At 41.4% G+C, this 17,499-nt stretch overlaps 2 protein-coding genes and 2 long non-coding RNA genes across 6 annotated transcripts; 2 read left to right on the top strand and 2 right to left on the bottom strand.

Annotated features, from left to right (window-relative positions):
- Window positions 1-371: 371 nt before the first annotated feature.
- On the top strand, window positions 372-3,732 carry tmed8 (transmembrane p24 trafficking protein 8). Of its 3 annotated transcripts, none has more exons than XM_029713494.1 (5): window positions 372-1,097; window positions 2,158-2,577; window positions 2,650-2,746; window positions 2,967-3,278; window positions 3,446-3,732. In XM_029713494.1, the coding sequence occupies exons 2-5, from the start codon at window positions 2,401-2,403 to the stop codon at window positions 3,661-3,663; spliced, it is 804 nt and encodes a 267-aa protein (XP_029569354.1). In that variant the 5' UTR covers window positions 372-1,097; window positions 2,158-2,400; the 3' UTR covers window positions 3,664-3,732. The 3 variants fall into 3 exon arrangements, with proteins under 3 accessions (XP_029569354.1, XP_029569356.1, XP_029569355.1); XM_029713496.1 differs by lacking the exon at window positions 372-1,097 and having other exon boundaries at window positions 2,105-2,260; window positions 2,481-2,577; XM_029713495.1 differs by lacking the exon at window positions 372-1,097 and having other exon boundaries at window positions 2,105-2,577; window positions 2,985-3,278.
- A 7,206-nt stretch (window positions 3,733-10,938) lies between these two features.
- zgc:163014 (rab9 effector protein with kelch motifs) lies at window positions 10,939-14,601 on the top strand. Its single transcript, XM_029713493.1, has 13 exons — window positions 10,939-11,093; window positions 11,237-11,413; window positions 11,491-11,596; window positions 11,800-11,913; window positions 12,046-12,162; window positions 12,257-12,425; window positions 12,514-12,636; window positions 12,773-12,960; window positions 13,066-13,262; window positions 13,390-13,481; window positions 13,574-13,628; window positions 13,885-13,982; window positions 14,090-14,601. Exons 1-13 carry the CDS (start codon window positions 11,032-11,034, stop codon window positions 14,314-14,316), a joined length of 1,725 nt encoding a protein of 574 aa, XP_029569353.1. The 5' UTR covers window positions 10,939-11,031; the 3' UTR covers window positions 14,317-14,601.
- An 870-nt stretch (window positions 14,602-15,471) lies between these two features.
- LOC115162311 (uncharacterized) lies at window positions 15,472-16,095 on the bottom strand. The gene is made up of 4 exons (XR_003869515.1): window positions 15,977-16,095; window positions 15,747-15,782; window positions 15,587-15,639; window positions 15,472-15,519 (listed from the first exon to the last, which is right to left on the bottom strand). It is a non-coding gene; the product is annotated as an uncharacterized LOC115162311 (long non-coding RNA).
- A 136-nt stretch (window positions 16,096-16,231) lies between these two features.
- On the bottom strand, window positions 16,232-16,616 carry LOC115162312 (uncharacterized). Its single transcript, XR_003869516.1, has 3 exons — window positions 16,577-16,616; window positions 16,400-16,467; window positions 16,232-16,308 (listed from the first exon to the last, which is right to left on the bottom strand). It is a non-coding gene; the product is annotated as an uncharacterized LOC115162312 (long non-coding RNA).
- Window positions 16,617-17,499: the final 883 nt, after the last annotated feature.

Below are 17,499 nucleotides of genomic sequence, written 5' to 3'. Positions count from 1 at the left end.
ATAAGAAAAAGTAAGTTTGAATGACACTGAGGGGCAGTGGTTTTACATCTAATACCGGTTTGCCTGAGGCTGATGCCTTGCAGGTGTTTGTACACGTGCATATACACACACACACACTCAATCAAATGCACATGCACACAGGTAAATAGTGCCATACATACACTCAAACATATTCAGTTGGCCTTGCTGTTATGATTTTTGTTGTCATTGATATCTTTGTTGTTTTTTGCATAGTTTTCTGTTTTCCTTTGTCTCTCTTTTTTTCTCTTTTGTTCAGTTGTTGGTGCATTGAGGGGTGGGGAATGGAATATTCTTTTTCTCTGGGGGGGGGGTCTCGGATGGTTGAGGGGCAGCTCTTGGTGAACTGTAGGGGGGAGCTTGGGCCGGTGGTTGATGGATCGCTGGTTCCGGTCCCTGTTTTTGATCTTGTGGGAGATCTGTCGACGTGCCCCTGAGCAGGGCGTTAACCCTGGTTGCTTCTGTGTGTCGCTCTGGATGGGAGTCTGTTAGATGACTGTGGCTGAGGTCTTAATGATGAAATGCCTATGTATTGTTATGTTGTAAATGTGAACATGAATTAATGCACCCATTTCAGATTACTCTTGACGTTCCCAATGATTTATGAAAACTTAATTGATGGGTCGATGTCCTCATTGTGGTTTTACAGACGTTTTATATACACACTTTATAAGAGTAGTTATGAAATGAACATTGTTATATTTGGTAACTTATTTTCCCTCGACTCCAACACCATTCGATGCATTGAACGGATGTGGGTGTCTACGTAAGGGTGCTAATAAGGGTGCTATTTTTTTTTTTTTACTCACAAAAGCCTTGGGGTCGATACGTAAGGCGTATTAAAGAGCAGTGTGCGGGTTTCTTCTTATTTCTAATCTTATTCACCTATTACCATGCACCTGCAAAAAAGATAGCTCAGATGTGCGAGTGCCTTTATCATTATCTCTGGTAGTTTTTTATTTTATTTATAATTTGTTGACGAGTTACAAGATTATGTCGAGATGCATCGATTCCAAGAATGTCAGGGGATCTTACGACTAGTTCAACTGGCTAGCTAAGTATAGCTAACGTTAGCACGCGTACGTCCAGCTCAGAATGGCCAGTGGGTGCAGTGATTGCTCAGCGGGGACATCAGCATGCCAGTAGCAGTCTAACAACTCAATGTATCTTGAGCTGTTACATTTTATCATGAAATTGGTTTCAAATCTGTTGCAATTATGTGACCAGGAAGCTATCTAGGAATGTTACTTTGTAACCGCGCGCGCACCAGTCGGACTTAAGATCGCGGACTAAATCAAATCAGTTTGTTGGTTGCGTACGCAAAATCAATCAAATGTATTTATCAAGCCCTATTTACATCAGCAGATGTCATGAAGTGCTGTACAGAAACCCAGCCTAAACCCCAAACAGTAAGCAATGCAGATGTAGAAGCACGGTGCAGCGAAATGCTTATGTTTCTAGCTCCAACAATGTAGCAATATCTATCAATTCAACAACAATACCCCCCTCCCCAAAAAACTTTTTCGTTTGTTTTTACGTTGGTAAAAAAAACAATGATGGTGTCTATTCGTTTTTACGTTGGTGAAAGTGTATTCTGGTGTCTATTCGTTTTCTTTCATGATACAGGATCTGAATGCCGTCCAGACAGATTGACAATGTCTTCTGATATGATGGTAAACTGCGCTTTATGGTGTGTTCAAGACAACTTGAAACTGTGAAAAATGCGAGGTCAAATAATGACGACGACATTGATCTTCAGGTCGAAGCTCAAGAAAGAGGTCCGAGTTGGAATTCCGAGTTAGATGACCGTTCAAAACAATTTTCCCCAGCTCGGTTTTTTTCTGATTTCCAGTTGTCTTGAATACACTGTAGTCGGAGATTTCCGAGTTCCAAGTTGTTTTGAACGCGGCATTCGCGCGCGCGTGTGTGTGTGTGTGTGTGTGTGTGTGTGTGTGTGTGTGTGTGTGTGTGTGTGTGTGTGTGTGTGTGTGTGTGTGTGTGTGTGTGTGTGTGTGTGTGTGTGTGTGTGTGTGTGTGTGTGTGTGTGTGTAAAGGGGAGGGATAGAGAGAAGGGGTGGGGGACTTAATACAGTACGCTATTTAGAGCGAGATTGAACGGTGTTTATGCATTCATTTTAGAGATAGATGAATTAGAGGCTACTTCGGAGCGTCAATCCAGACTGACAGTGTTATCGGTTTCCTCTTTCCCTTGGATAACGTCGGAGACCAATCTGCTAGACAGGTTACTCACTTGTTCTTGCTAGAGCTACTTTGATCTTTTGCTGTATAGCTACTGTATTTAATTCCTGCAATATGCTATTACTAAATACAATTTAAATACGGCATAACCATTTTGTATAGTTGTAATGCATTGCCTGTTTTATGTATGCCTTACATAGCACAATTGTATTGTATGCTGAATTGTGTTTAGAAGTTAGAATGGTCATGCTGTCTGTGTACAGGCTCCAGAGCAGAGGCCTCTCTAACTCCAACCACCCCATAAGTCACCCTGATATGGATGGAACCAATGGCACAGAGGGGTCCAACCAGCCAGCTGAGGTACACATCATGCCACATAAAAAAGTACATGGCAATGAAATGAAAATACTGCAAGCACTTGTGTGTTTTCAGGTTAATCAACAGTCTCCTGCCGGGCAGCAGGCCACAGGGGGAGATGTTGAGGAGAGCAACAGCAGTGGGAATAGCCAGAACCCTGGAGAGAGAAAAGGTGAGACAATTTAGTCTAGGGTTTAACACCCACTACCACTAAAGAGAACTCATAGCTTTCATCCATGTTCTGAAGTCTGATGTCTGTATTGCAACATATTAATAAAATAATGAGTATGCTGAAAAAAAATACATTTGACAAAGGATCTGAAATTGAGTAATTATATCACACATTTTTGAACACGGCTCATGTTTGGTTCCTATGTTGTCCTCACATATAGTCTATGGTTGTGCTCTAGCCCAAATGCCACCGCTGAAGCCTCCCTCCACGTGGACCTCCATGGCGATTAAGGAGCTCAAGGCCAAGCTGCGACTGGAGAAGGACAGTGTGGTGACAGTGAAACGAGGAAACATTATGACAGTCCATGTGCCCACCATTCCTGAGGGAAAGCAGGTGTGCTGGGAGTTTGCCACAGATAGCTATGACATAGCCTTTGGAATCTACTTTGACTGGAACCCTGTCACCAGCCAGGCCATTACAGTCCACATCAGTGAATCCAGTGATGACGAAGAGGAGGAAAATCAGCTAGAAGGTCAGTAGGCACCTCCTCTTTTGGTTTGAAATTTTAGTTCCAAACTAATTTAATACAAAATAATCTCAATTTTATTTGAAAAGATTTGAATATCTTTAATAATAACTTCTCTTTAAATTAGTTGAGGTTGTAATTGTCTTGAAGGCCATATGTGTTGTCTCATGCAGGACTTATCAACACAGGGGATGTTGAGAAGGCTTCTAAATCATTGGCCAAGTCCAACATAGGGGAAATCTTACCTGTGTATCGTCTGGACAGTCACATGGCAGTGCAAGGTGGCAGTCACGAGTATCCAGGAAAAGGCACTTACCTTCTGAAGTTTAATAACTCCTACTCACTATGGCGAAATAAGACTCTGTACTACAGAGTGTATTACAGTGCCTGAGGAACTGTAAGCGTCAGCTATTGCATATGACTGTATGACATACTAGAATTACATATATGTTTGATTCCATAGAACATGTTATGGTTAATTATAGGTGCATAGATTTTTCATCACAATCAGCGTATGTTGCTCGCTCCTAGTCTACACTTAAAATCTAAGACGACCAGAGAATTATGAAGTAGGACATTTTGTTCATATGTTTTACTGTGTTTATAGAGAAAGATTTGACGTAGCCTTGTGTTTGTGCCATGTTCTGTTTAAAAGTTATGTGCCGTGAGTTAAGGCAAATTGACCATATTTTAAAGATATATATTCTATATATAGTAAATGTACAGTACCAGTCAAAAGTTTGGACACACCTACTCATTCAAGGGTTTTTCTTTATTTTGACAATTTTCTACATTGTAGAATGCTTCTACACCTGGAATGCTTTTCCAACAGTCTTGAAGGAGTTCCCACATATGCTGAGCACTTGTTGGCTGCTTTTCCGTCACTCTGTGGTCCAACTCATTCCAAATGATCTCAATTGGGTTGAGGTTGGGTGATTGTGGAGGCTAGGTCATCTGATGCAGCACTCCATCACTCTCCTTCTTGGTCAAATAGCCCTTACACAGCCTGGAGGTGTGTTGGGTCATTGTCCAGTTGAAAAACAAATGATAGTCCCACTAAGTGCAAACCAGATGGGATGGCGTATCGCTGCAGAATGCTGTGGTAGCCATGCTGGTTAAGTGTGCCTTGAACTCTAAATAAATCCCTGACCGTGTCACCAGCAAAGCACCCTCACAGTTCCTCCTCCATGCTTCACGGTGGGAACCACACATGCGGAGATCATCCGTTCACCTACTCTGCGTCTCACAAAGACACGGTGGTTGGAACCAAAATGCTCAAATATGGACAGATTTCCACTGGTCTAATCTCCATTGTTTGTGTTCCTTGGCCCAAGCAAGTCTCTTCTTCTTATTGGTGTCCTTTAGTAGTAGTTTGTTTTCAGAAATTCGACCATGAAGGCCTGATTCACACAGTCTCCTCTGAATAGTTGATGTTTAGATGTGTCTGTTACTTGAACTCTGTGAAGCATTTATTTAGGCTGCACTTTCTGAGGCTGGTAACTCTAAAGAAATGATACTCTGCAGCAGAGGTAACTCTGGGTCTTCCTTTCTTGTGGTGGTCCTCATGAGAGCCAGTTTCATCATAGCCCTTGATTGTTTTTACAATCAAAACTTTCAAAGAAAGAATTTGGCACAGAAACTTTAAGATTTCTTGAAATATTTTCGCATTGATTGACCTTCATGTCTTAAAGTAATGATGGACTGTTGTTTCTCTTTGCTTATTTGAGCTGGTCTTGCCATAATATGGACTTGGTCTTTCACCAAATAGGGCTGTCTTCTGTATACCACCCCTACCTTGTCACAACACAACTGATTGGCTCAAACGCACGAAGAAGGAAAGAAATTCTACAAGTGAACTTTTAACAAGGCACTCCTGTTAATTGAAATACATTCCAGGAGACCTCATGAAGCTGGTTGAGAGAATGCCAAGAGTGTGCAAAGCTGTCATCAAGGCAAAGGGTGGCTACTTTGAAGTATCTAAAATATATTTAGATTTTTTTAAACACTTTTTTGGTTACTACATGATTCCATATGTGTTTATTTCATAGTTTTGATGTCCTCACTATTAATCTACAATGCAGGAAATATTGTAAAAATAAAGAAAAACCCTGGAATGAGTAGGTGTGTCCAAACTTTTGACTGGTACAGTATATTAATCAGACACATTTCTTTGGTGGCAGCGATCAGGGAACACTGGTAGAAAGATGATTGCTAGGTGGAAAGCTTAATCAGGAGAGGTGCTCCAAAGAACTGTATTTGTTTTATTTTTTGCTTCATGTATGTCAATTTTTTGCCTTTTAAAAAAAAAATGTTTACTTGAATTGTATGATAATCCAAATGCAGTTAAACAAATATTCTGCACAACAATTCAATCATTTTTTTGCATACTGTGATTGGAATGAGTGATTGTCAATGAAAGAATATTGAATGTTGCTCCGAGTCCAATGATAAAGCAAATGGTCACCGTCTGTCTTTATGACACAAATAAAAGCCACCCCCTATCACAAAAAGCTGTTATGTAATATGGGTTCAATATTTACATTGCCAAGTCCCTATTTAGTTTGCTGGTTGTCAGGTGGTGGGTTGGTCTTTGTGGACAATAGCATTAGACTATTGTAAATACTAACAGATTCAATATATTTCTATACTGAACAAAAATATAAACGCAACATGCAACAATTTCAAAGATTTTACTAAGTTACAGTTCATAGAAGGAAATCAGTCAATTGAAATACATTCATTGGGCCCTAATCTATGGATTTCACATGACTGGGCAGAGCATAGGCCCACCCACTTGGGAGCCAGGTCCACCCAATGGGGAGCCAGGTCCAGCCAATCAGAATGAGTTATTACCCATAAAAGGGCTTTATTACAGACAGAAATACTCCTCAGAGCCCCCCCCCCCCCCCCCCCCCCCCAGACAATCCCATAGGTCAAGCTGCCTGATGGCGTGGTTACATATGGTCTGCGGTTGTGAGGCCGGTTGGACGTACTGGCAAATTCTCTAAAGCGAAGTTGGAGACAGGTTATGGTAGAGAAATTAATATTAAATTATCTGGCAACAGCTCTCTTGGAAATTCCTGCAGTCAGTATGACAATTGCACGCTCCTTCAACTTGAGACGTTTGTGGCATTGTGTTGAGTGACTGCAAATTTTAGTGGCATTTTATTGTCCCCATCACAAAGTGCACCTTTGTAATGATCATGCTGTTTAATAAGTTTCTTTGATATGCCACACCTGTCAGGTGGATGGATTATCTTGGCAAAGGAGAAATGCTCACTAACAGGGATGTAAACCAATTTGTGCACAACATTTGAGAGAAATATTGTGAGTATGGAAAATGTCTGGAATCTTTTATTTCATCTCATGAAACATGGCTCCAACACTTTAGATGTTGCGTTTATTTTTTGTTCAGTATAAAAGTATGATTTGGATCGTCCCTTTAAAGTACAATTTTATGCACAGATCTCTGTAAAGGAGGATCATTTGTATTGTGTGTGTCATTTCTGTGTTGTAGCTCTGTATGCACCTAATCATGATCTGAAATGATTATAGCCATATGTGGTTCCAAAAAAGAATGTTTGTACCTCATCCATCTGTGTTGTGCATGTTTCCAAGGTACTGTATCATATGAATTGTGCTGTTAAAATATAAGGAACCGAAAATAAGTGTCCCATGGTTGCTGTGCTTCGTACTGCATGCAGTTCTGTTTCTTATAAGCTTTCCTTTAAAAATAAATCACAATAAAGAAGAAAGATTCTCATTTGCATTGAATTATGTTTTTTTTAACATTTTCAACAGCTCATTTACTTTATGTTCCCATTAAGTAGTAAAGTATAGAGAGCTTTCAAGATCAATCAAAGATTTTTGGGTCATATATACAGTACTAGTCAAACATTTGGGCACACTTACTCATTCAAGGGTTTTTCTTTAACTGCAGAGTGAAGGAAAAGCAGCCAACAAGTGCTCAGCATATGTGGGATCACTTTCAAGACTGTTGGAAAAGCATTCCAGGTGAAACTGGTTGAGAGAATGTCAAGAGTGTTCAAAGCTGTCAAGGCGAAGGGTGGCTACTTTGAAGAATCTCAAATATAAAATAGATTTTGATTTGTTTAACACTTTTTTGGTTACTACACGATTCCATATGTGTTGTTTCATAGTTGTCATGTCTTCACTATTGTTCTACAATGTAGAAAATAGTTGTCCACATTACCAACAAACTATCATGGTCCAAACACATCAAGACAGTCGTGAAGAGGGCACGACAATGCTTATTCCCCCTCAGGAGACGGAAAAGATTTGGCATGGATCTTCAGATCCTCAAAAAGTTATACGGCTGCACCATTGAGAGCATCCTGACTGGTTGTATCCCCGCTTGGTATGGCAACTGCTCAGCATCCGACCGCAAGGCACTACAGAAGGTAGTGCGTATGGCCCAGTACATCACTGGGGCTAACCTTCCTGCCATCCAGAACCTCTATACCAGGCGTTGTTTGAGAAAGGCCCTAAAAATTGTCAAAGACTCCAGCCACCCTAGTCATAGACTGTTCTCTCTGCTATCGCACGGCAAGCAGCACCAGAGCGTCTAAGTCCAAAAGGCTCCTTAACAGCTTCTACCCCCAAGTCATAAGACTGCTGAACAGTTCATGAAATGGCTACCCAGACTATTTGCATTAACCCCCTTTTTTACACTGCTGCTACTCGCTGTTTATTATCTATGCATAGTCACTTTACCCTGTCGTGGAAATATTTGGTCAATCATATTTCACAAATACCGGAGCATGTGAGTTCAAATAGGCTTTTATTAATCAATATAACAAAAGCCGAGTCAATTCATGAAGTAACTCCCTTTCAGTCTTAGCACAAGCTACTTATACATTTCTCCTCCTTACGTCATACTCATAGTAACTTCTCTTAATGGCTTATCACCTCTGGAATTTAGCCACTGTTATCATTCTTATTGGCAGACTCAACAGCCTTGGTTTCTCAAATGAGGGCCTCGCCTGGTTCACCAACTACTTATCTGATAGAGTTCAGTGTGTCAAATCGGAGGGCCTGTTGTCCGGACCTCTTGCAGTCTCTATGGGGGTGCCACAGGGTTCAATTCTCGGGCCGACTCTCTTCTCTGTATACATCAATGATGTCGCTCTCGCTGCTGGTGATTCTCTGATCCACCTCTACACAGACGACATCATTCTGTATACTTCTGGCCCTTCTTTGGACACTGTGTTAACAAACCTCCAGACAAGCTTCAATGCCATACAACTCTCCTTCCGTGGCCTCCAACTGCTCTTAAATGCAAGTAAAACTAAGTGCATGCTCTTCAACCGGCACCTGCCCGCCCGTCCAGCATCACTACTCTGGACGGTTCTGACTTAGAATATGTGGACAACTACAAATACCTAGGTGTCTGGCTAGACTGTAAACTCTCCTTCCGGACTCACATTAAGCATCTCCAATCCAAAATTAAATCTAGAATCGGCTTCCTATTTCGCAACAAAGCATCCTTCACTCATGCTGCCAAACATACCCTCGTAAAACTGACCATCCTACTGATCCTCGACTTCGGCGATGTCATCTATAAAATAGCCTCCAACACTCTACTCAACAAATTGGATGCAGTCTATCACAGTGCCATCCATTTTGTCACCAAAGCCCCATATATTACCCACCACTGCGACCTGTACTCTCTTGTTGGCTGACCATCGCTTCATACTCGTCTCAAAACCCACTGGCTCCAGGTCATCTACAAGTCTCTGCTAGGTAAAGCCCCACCTTATCTCAGCTCACTGGTCAGCATAGCAGCACCCACCCGTAGTACGCGCTCCAGCAGGTATATCTCACTGGTCACCCCCAAAGCCAATTCCTCCTTTGGCCGCCTTTCCTTCCAGTTCTCTGCTGCCAATGACTGGAACGAACTGCAAAAATCATTGAAGCTGGAGACCCATATCTCCCTCACTAGCTTTAAGCACCAGCTGTCAGAGCAGCTCACAGATCACTGCACCTGTACATAGCCCATCTGTAAATAGCCCATCCAACTACCTCATCCCCATACTGTATGTGTTTATTTATCTTGCTCCTTTCCACTCAAGTATCTCTACTTGCACATTCATCTTTTGCACATCTACCATTCCAGTGTCTAATTGCTATATTGTAATTACTTCGCCGCCATGGCCTATTTATTGCCTTACATCCCTTATTTTACCTCATTTGTACTCACTGTATATACTTTTTCACCCTTTTTTTTCTACTGTATTATTGACTGTATGTTTGTTTATTCCATGTAACTCTGTGTTGTTTTATGTGTCGAACTGCTGTGCTTTATCTTGGCCAGGTCGCAGTTGTAAATGAGAACTTGTTCTCTACTAGCCTACCTGGTTAAATAAAGGTGAAATTTAAAAAAATAAAAAAAATATTGCCTTCACATTAGGACATGCACAGTGGCGGTTCTAGACCATTTCAACTGGTGGGGGGGGGGCAAGCTGGGGCCAGTTGTACTGTTAGAGGGGCCAGTTACATTAGACGTTATTGTTGTCATATCGTTTTCTTCACTGCATTGCAGGCATTAGCAGGCAAAATACCATGTTCATAATCATCATCGTTGCCACTGTCTAATAACGGATGTAAAAAAAGAACGATAGTAAAAATTTGTTTGGTAAAAATTATTTCATTCTCCACATTTAGGGGGGCCACAAGGGGGTCCAAAATTGTTGTCACAGGGGCACTGCCCCCCCCCCCTCAGAACCGCTAGTGAACATGCAACCTGTAGAGTCTCACAGAAATAGTTTCATGCATGTAGGACCATAGCAACAGACCTTGGCACGCTACAGGAATAACCAATCCATGTCCTCTGGCTGAGTCCTCTGGAATAAACCCAAGAGGTGTAACCAGGTCTAATGGTGTCTAATGACCCAGAGGCTGGCTTCTTCAGAAATACAATAACCCCTACCTACATGTACATTTTACCTCAATTACATCCACTAACCTGTACCCCCACACATTGACTCGGGACCGGTACCCCCTCTACATAGCCTCGTTATTGTTATTTTATTGTGTCACTTTTTTTCCTACTTAATTTTTTGGTGTATTTTTTTAGCAAATATTTTCTTTCTTTAAAAATGTTTTTGCATTGTTGGTAAAAAGGGCTTGTAAGGAAGCATTTCACTGTAAGGTCTACTACACCTATTTTATTAGGAACATGTGACAAATATAATCTGATTTTGTTTTGTTATCCTGCAACTGCTGAAATGACAGAATCAGTTGAATAAACTGAATTGTTTAACTCATTCTGAAGATTGAGACCATCACATAAATGCTATAGGATTTGATCATTAGAGCTGACCTATCTCACATACAGCTTAAGGCCTTAAGGCCTATGCTCTTATGGGAGTTTGTCCCATGATTCTCCATTAAGAACAATCATGAGGGAGTTGATGTAAGTATAACACAGCTGATGAAACATCCATCAACAGTTTTATTTTGAGCTGTTCCAAAAAGCAATCAGATGAGGATAGAACGAGGTCACACGACAGCAGGGTAAAGTCGGCCCGCATAATGGTGAAGATTTGGACTGGGTTGAGACTAAACTGACCCTAGATCTGTGCACACTGCAACCCAATAGAGCCAATAACAGGTGCGCAGTTTATAAATTACACGCCACTTTCACTTGCACTGGCGAGCGATTTGTCCTGGTGATATTGGGACCATCTTCGTTAACGCAAATCTGCAATTTTGCTCATTCACTTCAGAGGAAATCAACATGGGACGGTTACATTTTTTCGTCCTCTGGTCGTTAAACGATGCACCCCGTCAGTTTATCAGGTAGTTATCAGGTATTTCGTTGTTGAAATTTTGAAAGTGGGCACGCAGCAACTCCCAATTTGAGCCATCGTTATTCATTACAGTCACGCCCAATCTTCATCCTTGTAGTTCACAGCATAAATGTTTGTCCGTATCTATTGTAGCAAATCCAATCGCCAGTGCCACCAAGTCCATGTTCCATTGCCACTGCCCAAACAACTTGTTGTATTCAGTCTTGGGGAATGGCGGTTCTTATCAAGCGAGACAACCATTTCAGTTGATGTTCTGGTTAGCCAGGACGTGAAACCGCAGAGGATTGGTACATTGTCAGACCAAACAAGGTACATTAGCCCTACATGCATTCTAATTAATAACAATTGCAAAAATGCATACAAGGTCTATATTGCTTGTTTTAAAGGTGCTTGACTTGGGAGGGAGATTGGAATGCTGACCTTGTCCAAGAGGCAACAGAGAAAGGGAGGAGAGGAGTATATGGGAAGGTTTTGCTCACTGTTTGTGGAGAGGTATGGTTTCCAGCGTTTTTATTCTGTACATTTTCAATATTGTTAATGTGACAGGTGTCACTTTGTTGTGACATCTCACATTATAAATTAAATACTGACCAGATACTACATTGGTCTTTGCAAAGGATTCTGGAATGATTAATAACAGCCTGCATAATGTACCAGTGTCTTAAATTATGTTATTCAACTCTTTCCTCAAAAAGAATGAAGCCAGTTTCATCAGCAATACTCCATGTGGGCCAAGAAAACATTCCAGCCCAGTTGAGCACAACAGCAATCTCTCCCGTACTCTGCTCAACACCTCTGGGAGTCAGAGGGTAAATTGCAGGGTTATCCACTAGTTAGTAGATCTGTCACTACACTCTTGATTTTGAGGCATTTTTCTGGTCTACACTGTCATTAAAATTGTAGTTCAGTGAGACAGAAATCAAATGTATCACTCTTTGCAGATTACAACCCCCAACTCCTCACATCTAGGAGACAGCATTTGCTATGCCGAACTCAAAGCTAACAAGACAGAAATCGATGATTCCACTTTATCTGAGAAACCCTGTATTTCGCTTATGGTAGGGCTCATGCTTGAATAAGAAACTTTCTAAGTTGGGAGTGGTGGGGCGAGAGAAATTGAACCTGTCTTTTTAATCTTAATGGTATTTGAAGGATAAGACCCCCAGACGGACGGTGATTGGGAAGAGGGGTCGCATCGCATGGAGCCCTGAAATGATTCCTCAGGAGGACACTGGCCGAGCATCTAGCCCCAAAAAAATCAAGTTATCTAGAGAGAACAGTGTTGAGAAGACTGGAATGAAGAAGACCAACTACAGAGCAGGTTACAGAATTTGCCATTAAATGATTTGTTTATTTCAAATAGCAGCTATTCTGCGGAATGAAAAACATTAAGGATATTTTGTTTTCAGTTTGCCCATCAAAGCGCTGGAGCCACACCATGTGTCTGAGTGATCCTGAGACAGCCATTGTCATTGGAGGAGAAGCTTCTGACCAGACTCACTGCGAGGACTCCCTATGGAAACTGGAGATAGGTGAGATGAGTTGCCCATTTTAATAACTTGTATAAAACAATTTGGAGCCAAAATTTAAATATTTGTTACCTGGCATCTTGAAATGCCCAGCACACATTTAATTGATCAAATTGATTGTCAACATTTATCTTCTCAGACAACGATTTTTGGTTCCCAATGAACTCCACCACCTCTGGACCTGTCCCCCCATGTGCCCATGGCCACTCTGCGACCTATGACCCTGATTCCAAGGTCGTCTACGTGTACGGTGGCCTGAGGGAGGGCCAGCGCTACAGCGACCTCTATATCCTCAACACTCTAACCTGGAAGTGGAAGCTTGTCACAGTGAGTGTCCTGTCCAGTGCCACTTGTCACTTTATAGTTTAATTGACCTTAAGGACCTTCAAATGAAAAGTTTGATTTTCTCTCTTGTGGAAATTCTTCCTCTAGGCAAGAGGTGATATCCCCATGTTGGCCTACCACTCTGCAACTATCTATATGAAAGAGCTCTTTGTTTTTGGGGGGGTTCACCCAAGCTGCTGTCCTGGAGGCAAGGCCTGCAGTAATGCCCTGTACATTTTTAACCCAGAGTTTGAGCTCTGGTACCAACCCATTGTCGAGGGGGACCGACCTCTACCTAGGTTTGGGTCAGTGTTCCTTGATTATATTTCTGTAGACAAGGCATTGGGCTATTAGAATATTTCACTTACTGTATCTAACCATTACAGGACGACAGTGCTTATTTAATAAACACATTTTGTGTTTACATTACAGGCACACAACCACGCTTTTGTCCAACCAGTTGCTCATTTTTGGTGGCAGGAAGACTGCAACCTACCTAAACGACCTCCACATTTTGGATCTCGGTAAGGCACTGACAGTGGTGATGTGGAGTACTCTATATAAAAATCTAGTTGCCACGATCTTCAAATGTCATTTTCTTAATTTTTGGCTAAAGGCTTCATGGAGTACACAGCTGTGAAATATGAGAACATGCCACCGCTGCCTCGAGGGTGAGAACATATACAAATCAAACCTTGTAAAATATGAACACGATGCCCATCTGACATTTTTCTAGGACATCAACAAGTATTTGCCATGATGAAAAATGTCTATATTGCCACACAGACCAATATTGCGACCATTTAATTCAATGCCATTTGTTTAATCTGATATTTATTGCTGAGTATCTGTAAACAACAAGGATGTACATTGGTGTAGAAATTCTTTTTTACTAAGTTAACGTTGCCCTATCATCTTTGTGGTCAGATATCATGCAGCACTGCCAGTATCAGACAACAGGATGCTGGTCAGTGGCGGTTGCAGTGCTGTTGGAGCCCTGCAGGACGTTCATATCTTCAACACGGGTGAGTACACACTCACCGAGAACTATCATTTTTTTTCAAGAAAGTTGATGGTAATCCAGCCTCTTTCATTTGCTCTGAATAAAAATGCCTGTCTTGGTTCTTTTCAGACACCAGTATGTGGCATTCAGTGGTCTCCCCTCTGCTCTGTGCCAGGCCTTGTGCCGGACACAGTGTGATCAATCTGGGAGGCTCTGTCATCTCAGACGCTGATAAACAGAAGCAGGGGGAGTATGCCAACATCCACTGCACCCTCTTGGTGTTTGGGGGCTCCGACTGCGCTGGGACCTTCTACAATAACACAATGAAGTGCACAGTGGAGATCCCTGTAGAATAAGAGACTGGATCTTAGGGGGAGACGATAACGACCTTATTGGGAAATAAGAAAAATAAATTGACTTTTTATCCATGTATCTGGTTTACACATTCTAAATAATATGAATGTGCCATGGGCGGAACTCGTACAAGGACTTTTGAGTCCTTGGTATTTTCTGTTCTGCGTAAAGGTTCTGTTACGTTTGGCTTAGATTTCATCAAGTCTTCAGTTAGTTTTATTGTGGCTGCTTAAGGCCCCTTTGTTTGATCTGTGCTGTAGTCTTATCTGATCAGCTTTTGTCCTGGGGGGGGGGGGGGGGGGGGGGGGGGGCTGATTGTCAGTTATGGTGCAAGTGATGCCTTTTTATCCCATTGTGGTGTTTCACATTATGGGTCGTGACCCATTTGTTTTAAGTGGCATTTTTCCCATTGAGAAGATGGTATACACATCAGATCTGACAAGCAATCTCTTCTGTTTTTTTAGATATTTTCTCAATAATGTGTGTGTTATCACATGGTAGAGGTGAAATCAATTTTCTGTTTTATTTGAATTTAAGCTGAACTTCAGCTTTTTTACAAAACCGATTATTTAACAAAGTGCAGCCACTTTCACTTTCCATAAACTTCTACAGTAACATGAAGGATCAACGGAAGGCTAGTATGGTACTTGGGAATTTGTACAGTAAATGTTTTTTATTGATTTAATACATCACCATTTGTTCATGTTTTTACATTTTGTATTGCTTCCCTTAACAAATCCACTTTGGTCAGCATTGGCATATTTTGTGTAGATGGGTGATTATGAATATTAAAATAACAAAACTTCTCATCATACAGGTAATGGATTGTCTTATTTAATGAGATTGAAACCAAAGACAAAGGTATTTTATAGAAGCATTCAATGATGGCGGCACTACTGGCTCCTTTAGACATCAGAGGGGTTCTCATGTACATATTTCAGCAGGTGTGTCTAGTTGGCAGGACGGATGACTCTCTTTGAAAGCATCTACCTTCAGTAAGGTTTGGTTTAGCCTTTTGATAGTTGGAAACTGATCAACATCCACTTTGAACCTGTTGGGCAAATGTACAAGTCATGTGGGTTGTATGTTCAGCGACGAATCGGTCTCATACTGTGGTGTTCCTCTGTAACAATTCTGAATGACTGGTTGCCTTAACATTCAGCATTATAGACTTGAGGGATGAGACAGATGTCTGCCATGGAAATCTAAAAGGTAAACATGGTTAGTTCAAGAATTCCTAAACTTGAAGAGATGTGATGAGTGTCCCCTCACCTCGTCCCCTACACAGTACTTGCCAGCTGTCTCTTTCCAAATGGGCTCCAGGGCTGAAAGACACAGGGGCATTAACCAGGACTGGAATGGTTGTCTAGAGCGATACTGGTATTGTATGTAAGGCTATTTTTTTGGGGATGAAATGATGCGCCCACTGCACCTTCTCGGCTCCCATCTTCTGTAGCACGTACAAATTCTGAAATACAAATGATCAGACGTGACTGAGTAGCTCTACAGTAATCATTGTTGCAATGGCAATTCAAACATGTCCATACAGTAAACAAAGTTTGTTTTGCAAACTTGGTCAGATCTGCAGCGGACTGTGTGCCTTCAATTTGTTATATACTTATCTCTTGTTTATCCACTTTCTTTGTGGTGTAATTCACTTACCTGCACAGGCTGGATCCCAGAGGCGATAAGGTCAGAGATCATGCGCACGTTTCTTTGGGTCTGCAGGGAGAAGCCTGTGTCCTGTTCTGGTCTCCTCAATGTATTGGATCACTGCCAGCTGAGGGTGAGTGGATGAGTCTTGTCAATGTTACGTTTGAAAAATTTGGAGCTAGATTTAAGTTGTCTTTTAACTTTTCAGTGTATCAGAAGTACATCACTGTTGAAACACTGACAAACCAATAACATCATTGGACTCAGCGACTGTGACAGCGTGATGCCATCAATTTGGACAGCAGGCACTTGTTGCATAGGGTTTAACCCCTTATATTGTTCTGTAAATTGATGTGTACAGTATGAGAACATATATTTTACACCATTGATGTTCAATACCGCTTCCTAAAAACAAAAGCGTAAGGAAGTTACCTGCTGACCCCCATCTTTGATAAGATTGACTGGGACTTGGTCAAATTCAATACCTTTCAGCGCAAAAGCTGGAAGAAGCAACGTAGGTTATTTATTTCCAGTGTCAAAAGGAATTGCCACTTCTTATGCTGTAAAGTACGCAGAGATGTGGACTATACATAGTCAAAAGGTACTTACTGATTCGAACCCTCTGTTTGAATGTTAAATGACGTTTATGCGAGTAACCAGTCTTGTTCAGTATATTGCAATACATCCGGGTATTTCAAGCACACCGGTAAAAACACTGGAGTTGCAGTAATTAACATTTACCAACAGATGGCATCACTGTGCCATCTTACACCCATAACACCCTCCAAGAGCACGAACTCCTAAAATATTCATGAATAATGGGCTAAAGGATAGAAAAGTACATCAGTGCACGTGATACGTCATTTTCTCATATCATTCCTCATTGATTCACCTTGGTTTGATTTGCCATAGTTTTCAGACAGATCAGGCATTTAACTACTGCAAATTCTGTTACTCCAGAATGATAACGAAAACAACTTTGTTCCTTGCAGCCAATATAATGTGCGCCCAAATACCCTCCTCTCTGGTTTTTGTCTGACTAAGCACTTTCCCGGCATCTTCAATTCATTCCACGTTTCAGTGTCTAGTACTGAAACGTTGCAAGCAATAATTGATACTGTACCTTTGTGAGACAAGAGTGAGAGACGCATTGCAGGTTAAAAGGGGTAGGCAGGCTAGAGACAGTAGACAAACTATTACTTTGTTGTGCATTTAACAGCGGATGTGGCATTACATGTCACAGAATACTTCGATGACCGCTTATTATGCGGGTTTGCGCAATACTGCAAGACGGAAACGTTAACTATATTATGCTGATTATATAAATTCCCCCGTGTTTCATAAAATTAGCGCCAACTAATTGTACATTTGTAGGTACTTTTCCTATATAACGTAGCCGACCACATCATAGAGATGGGTAGAGGACTCGTTTTTGTAGCTGTGCAACTATAGCGTCGGCGACAGCCTCAATGGCGCTACACATGATATCTCGATTTTAAAGTAGTACATTTTATTCTCCATGATAGGCTAAA

The sequence above is a fragment of the Salmo trutta genome, chromosome 25 (genome assembly GCF_901001165.1).
Source record: "Salmo trutta chromosome 25, fSalTru1.1, whole genome shotgun sequence".
In the NCBI taxonomy this organism is placed as follows: Eukaryota; Metazoa; Chordata; class Actinopteri; order Salmoniformes; family Salmonidae; genus Salmo; species Salmo trutta.
This window is presented reverse-complemented; position numbering and strand designations above follow the sequence as displayed.

Excerpts from the sequence above, each read along its gene's own strand:
- tmed8 (XM_029713494.1), top strand. The coding sequence starts at position 2,401 with ATGTATGCCTTACATAGCACAATTGTATTGTATGCTGAATTGTGTTTA. Across the intron at positions 2,578-2,649 it reads GGTCCAACCAGCCAGCTGAG|GTTAATCAACAGTCTCCTGC; the intron begins GTACACATCATG and ends GTGTGTTTTCAG. Across the intron at positions 3,279-3,445 it reads GGAGGAAAATCAGCTAGAAG|GACTTATCAACACAGGGGAT; the intron begins GTCAGTAGGCAC and ends TGTCTCATGCAG.
- zgc:163014 (XM_029713493.1), top strand. The coding sequence starts at position 11,032 with ATGGGACGGTTACATTTTTTCGTCCTCTGGTCGTTAAACGATGCACCC. Across the intron at positions 11,414-11,490 it reads ACATTGTCAGACCAAACAAG|GTGCTTGACTTGGGAGGGAG; the intron begins GTACATTAGCCC and ends CTTGTTTTAAAG. Across the intron at positions 11,597-11,799 it reads TGCTCACTGTTTGTGGAGAG|AATGAAGCCAGTTTCATCAG; the intron begins GTATGGTTTCCA and ends TTCCTCAAAAAG.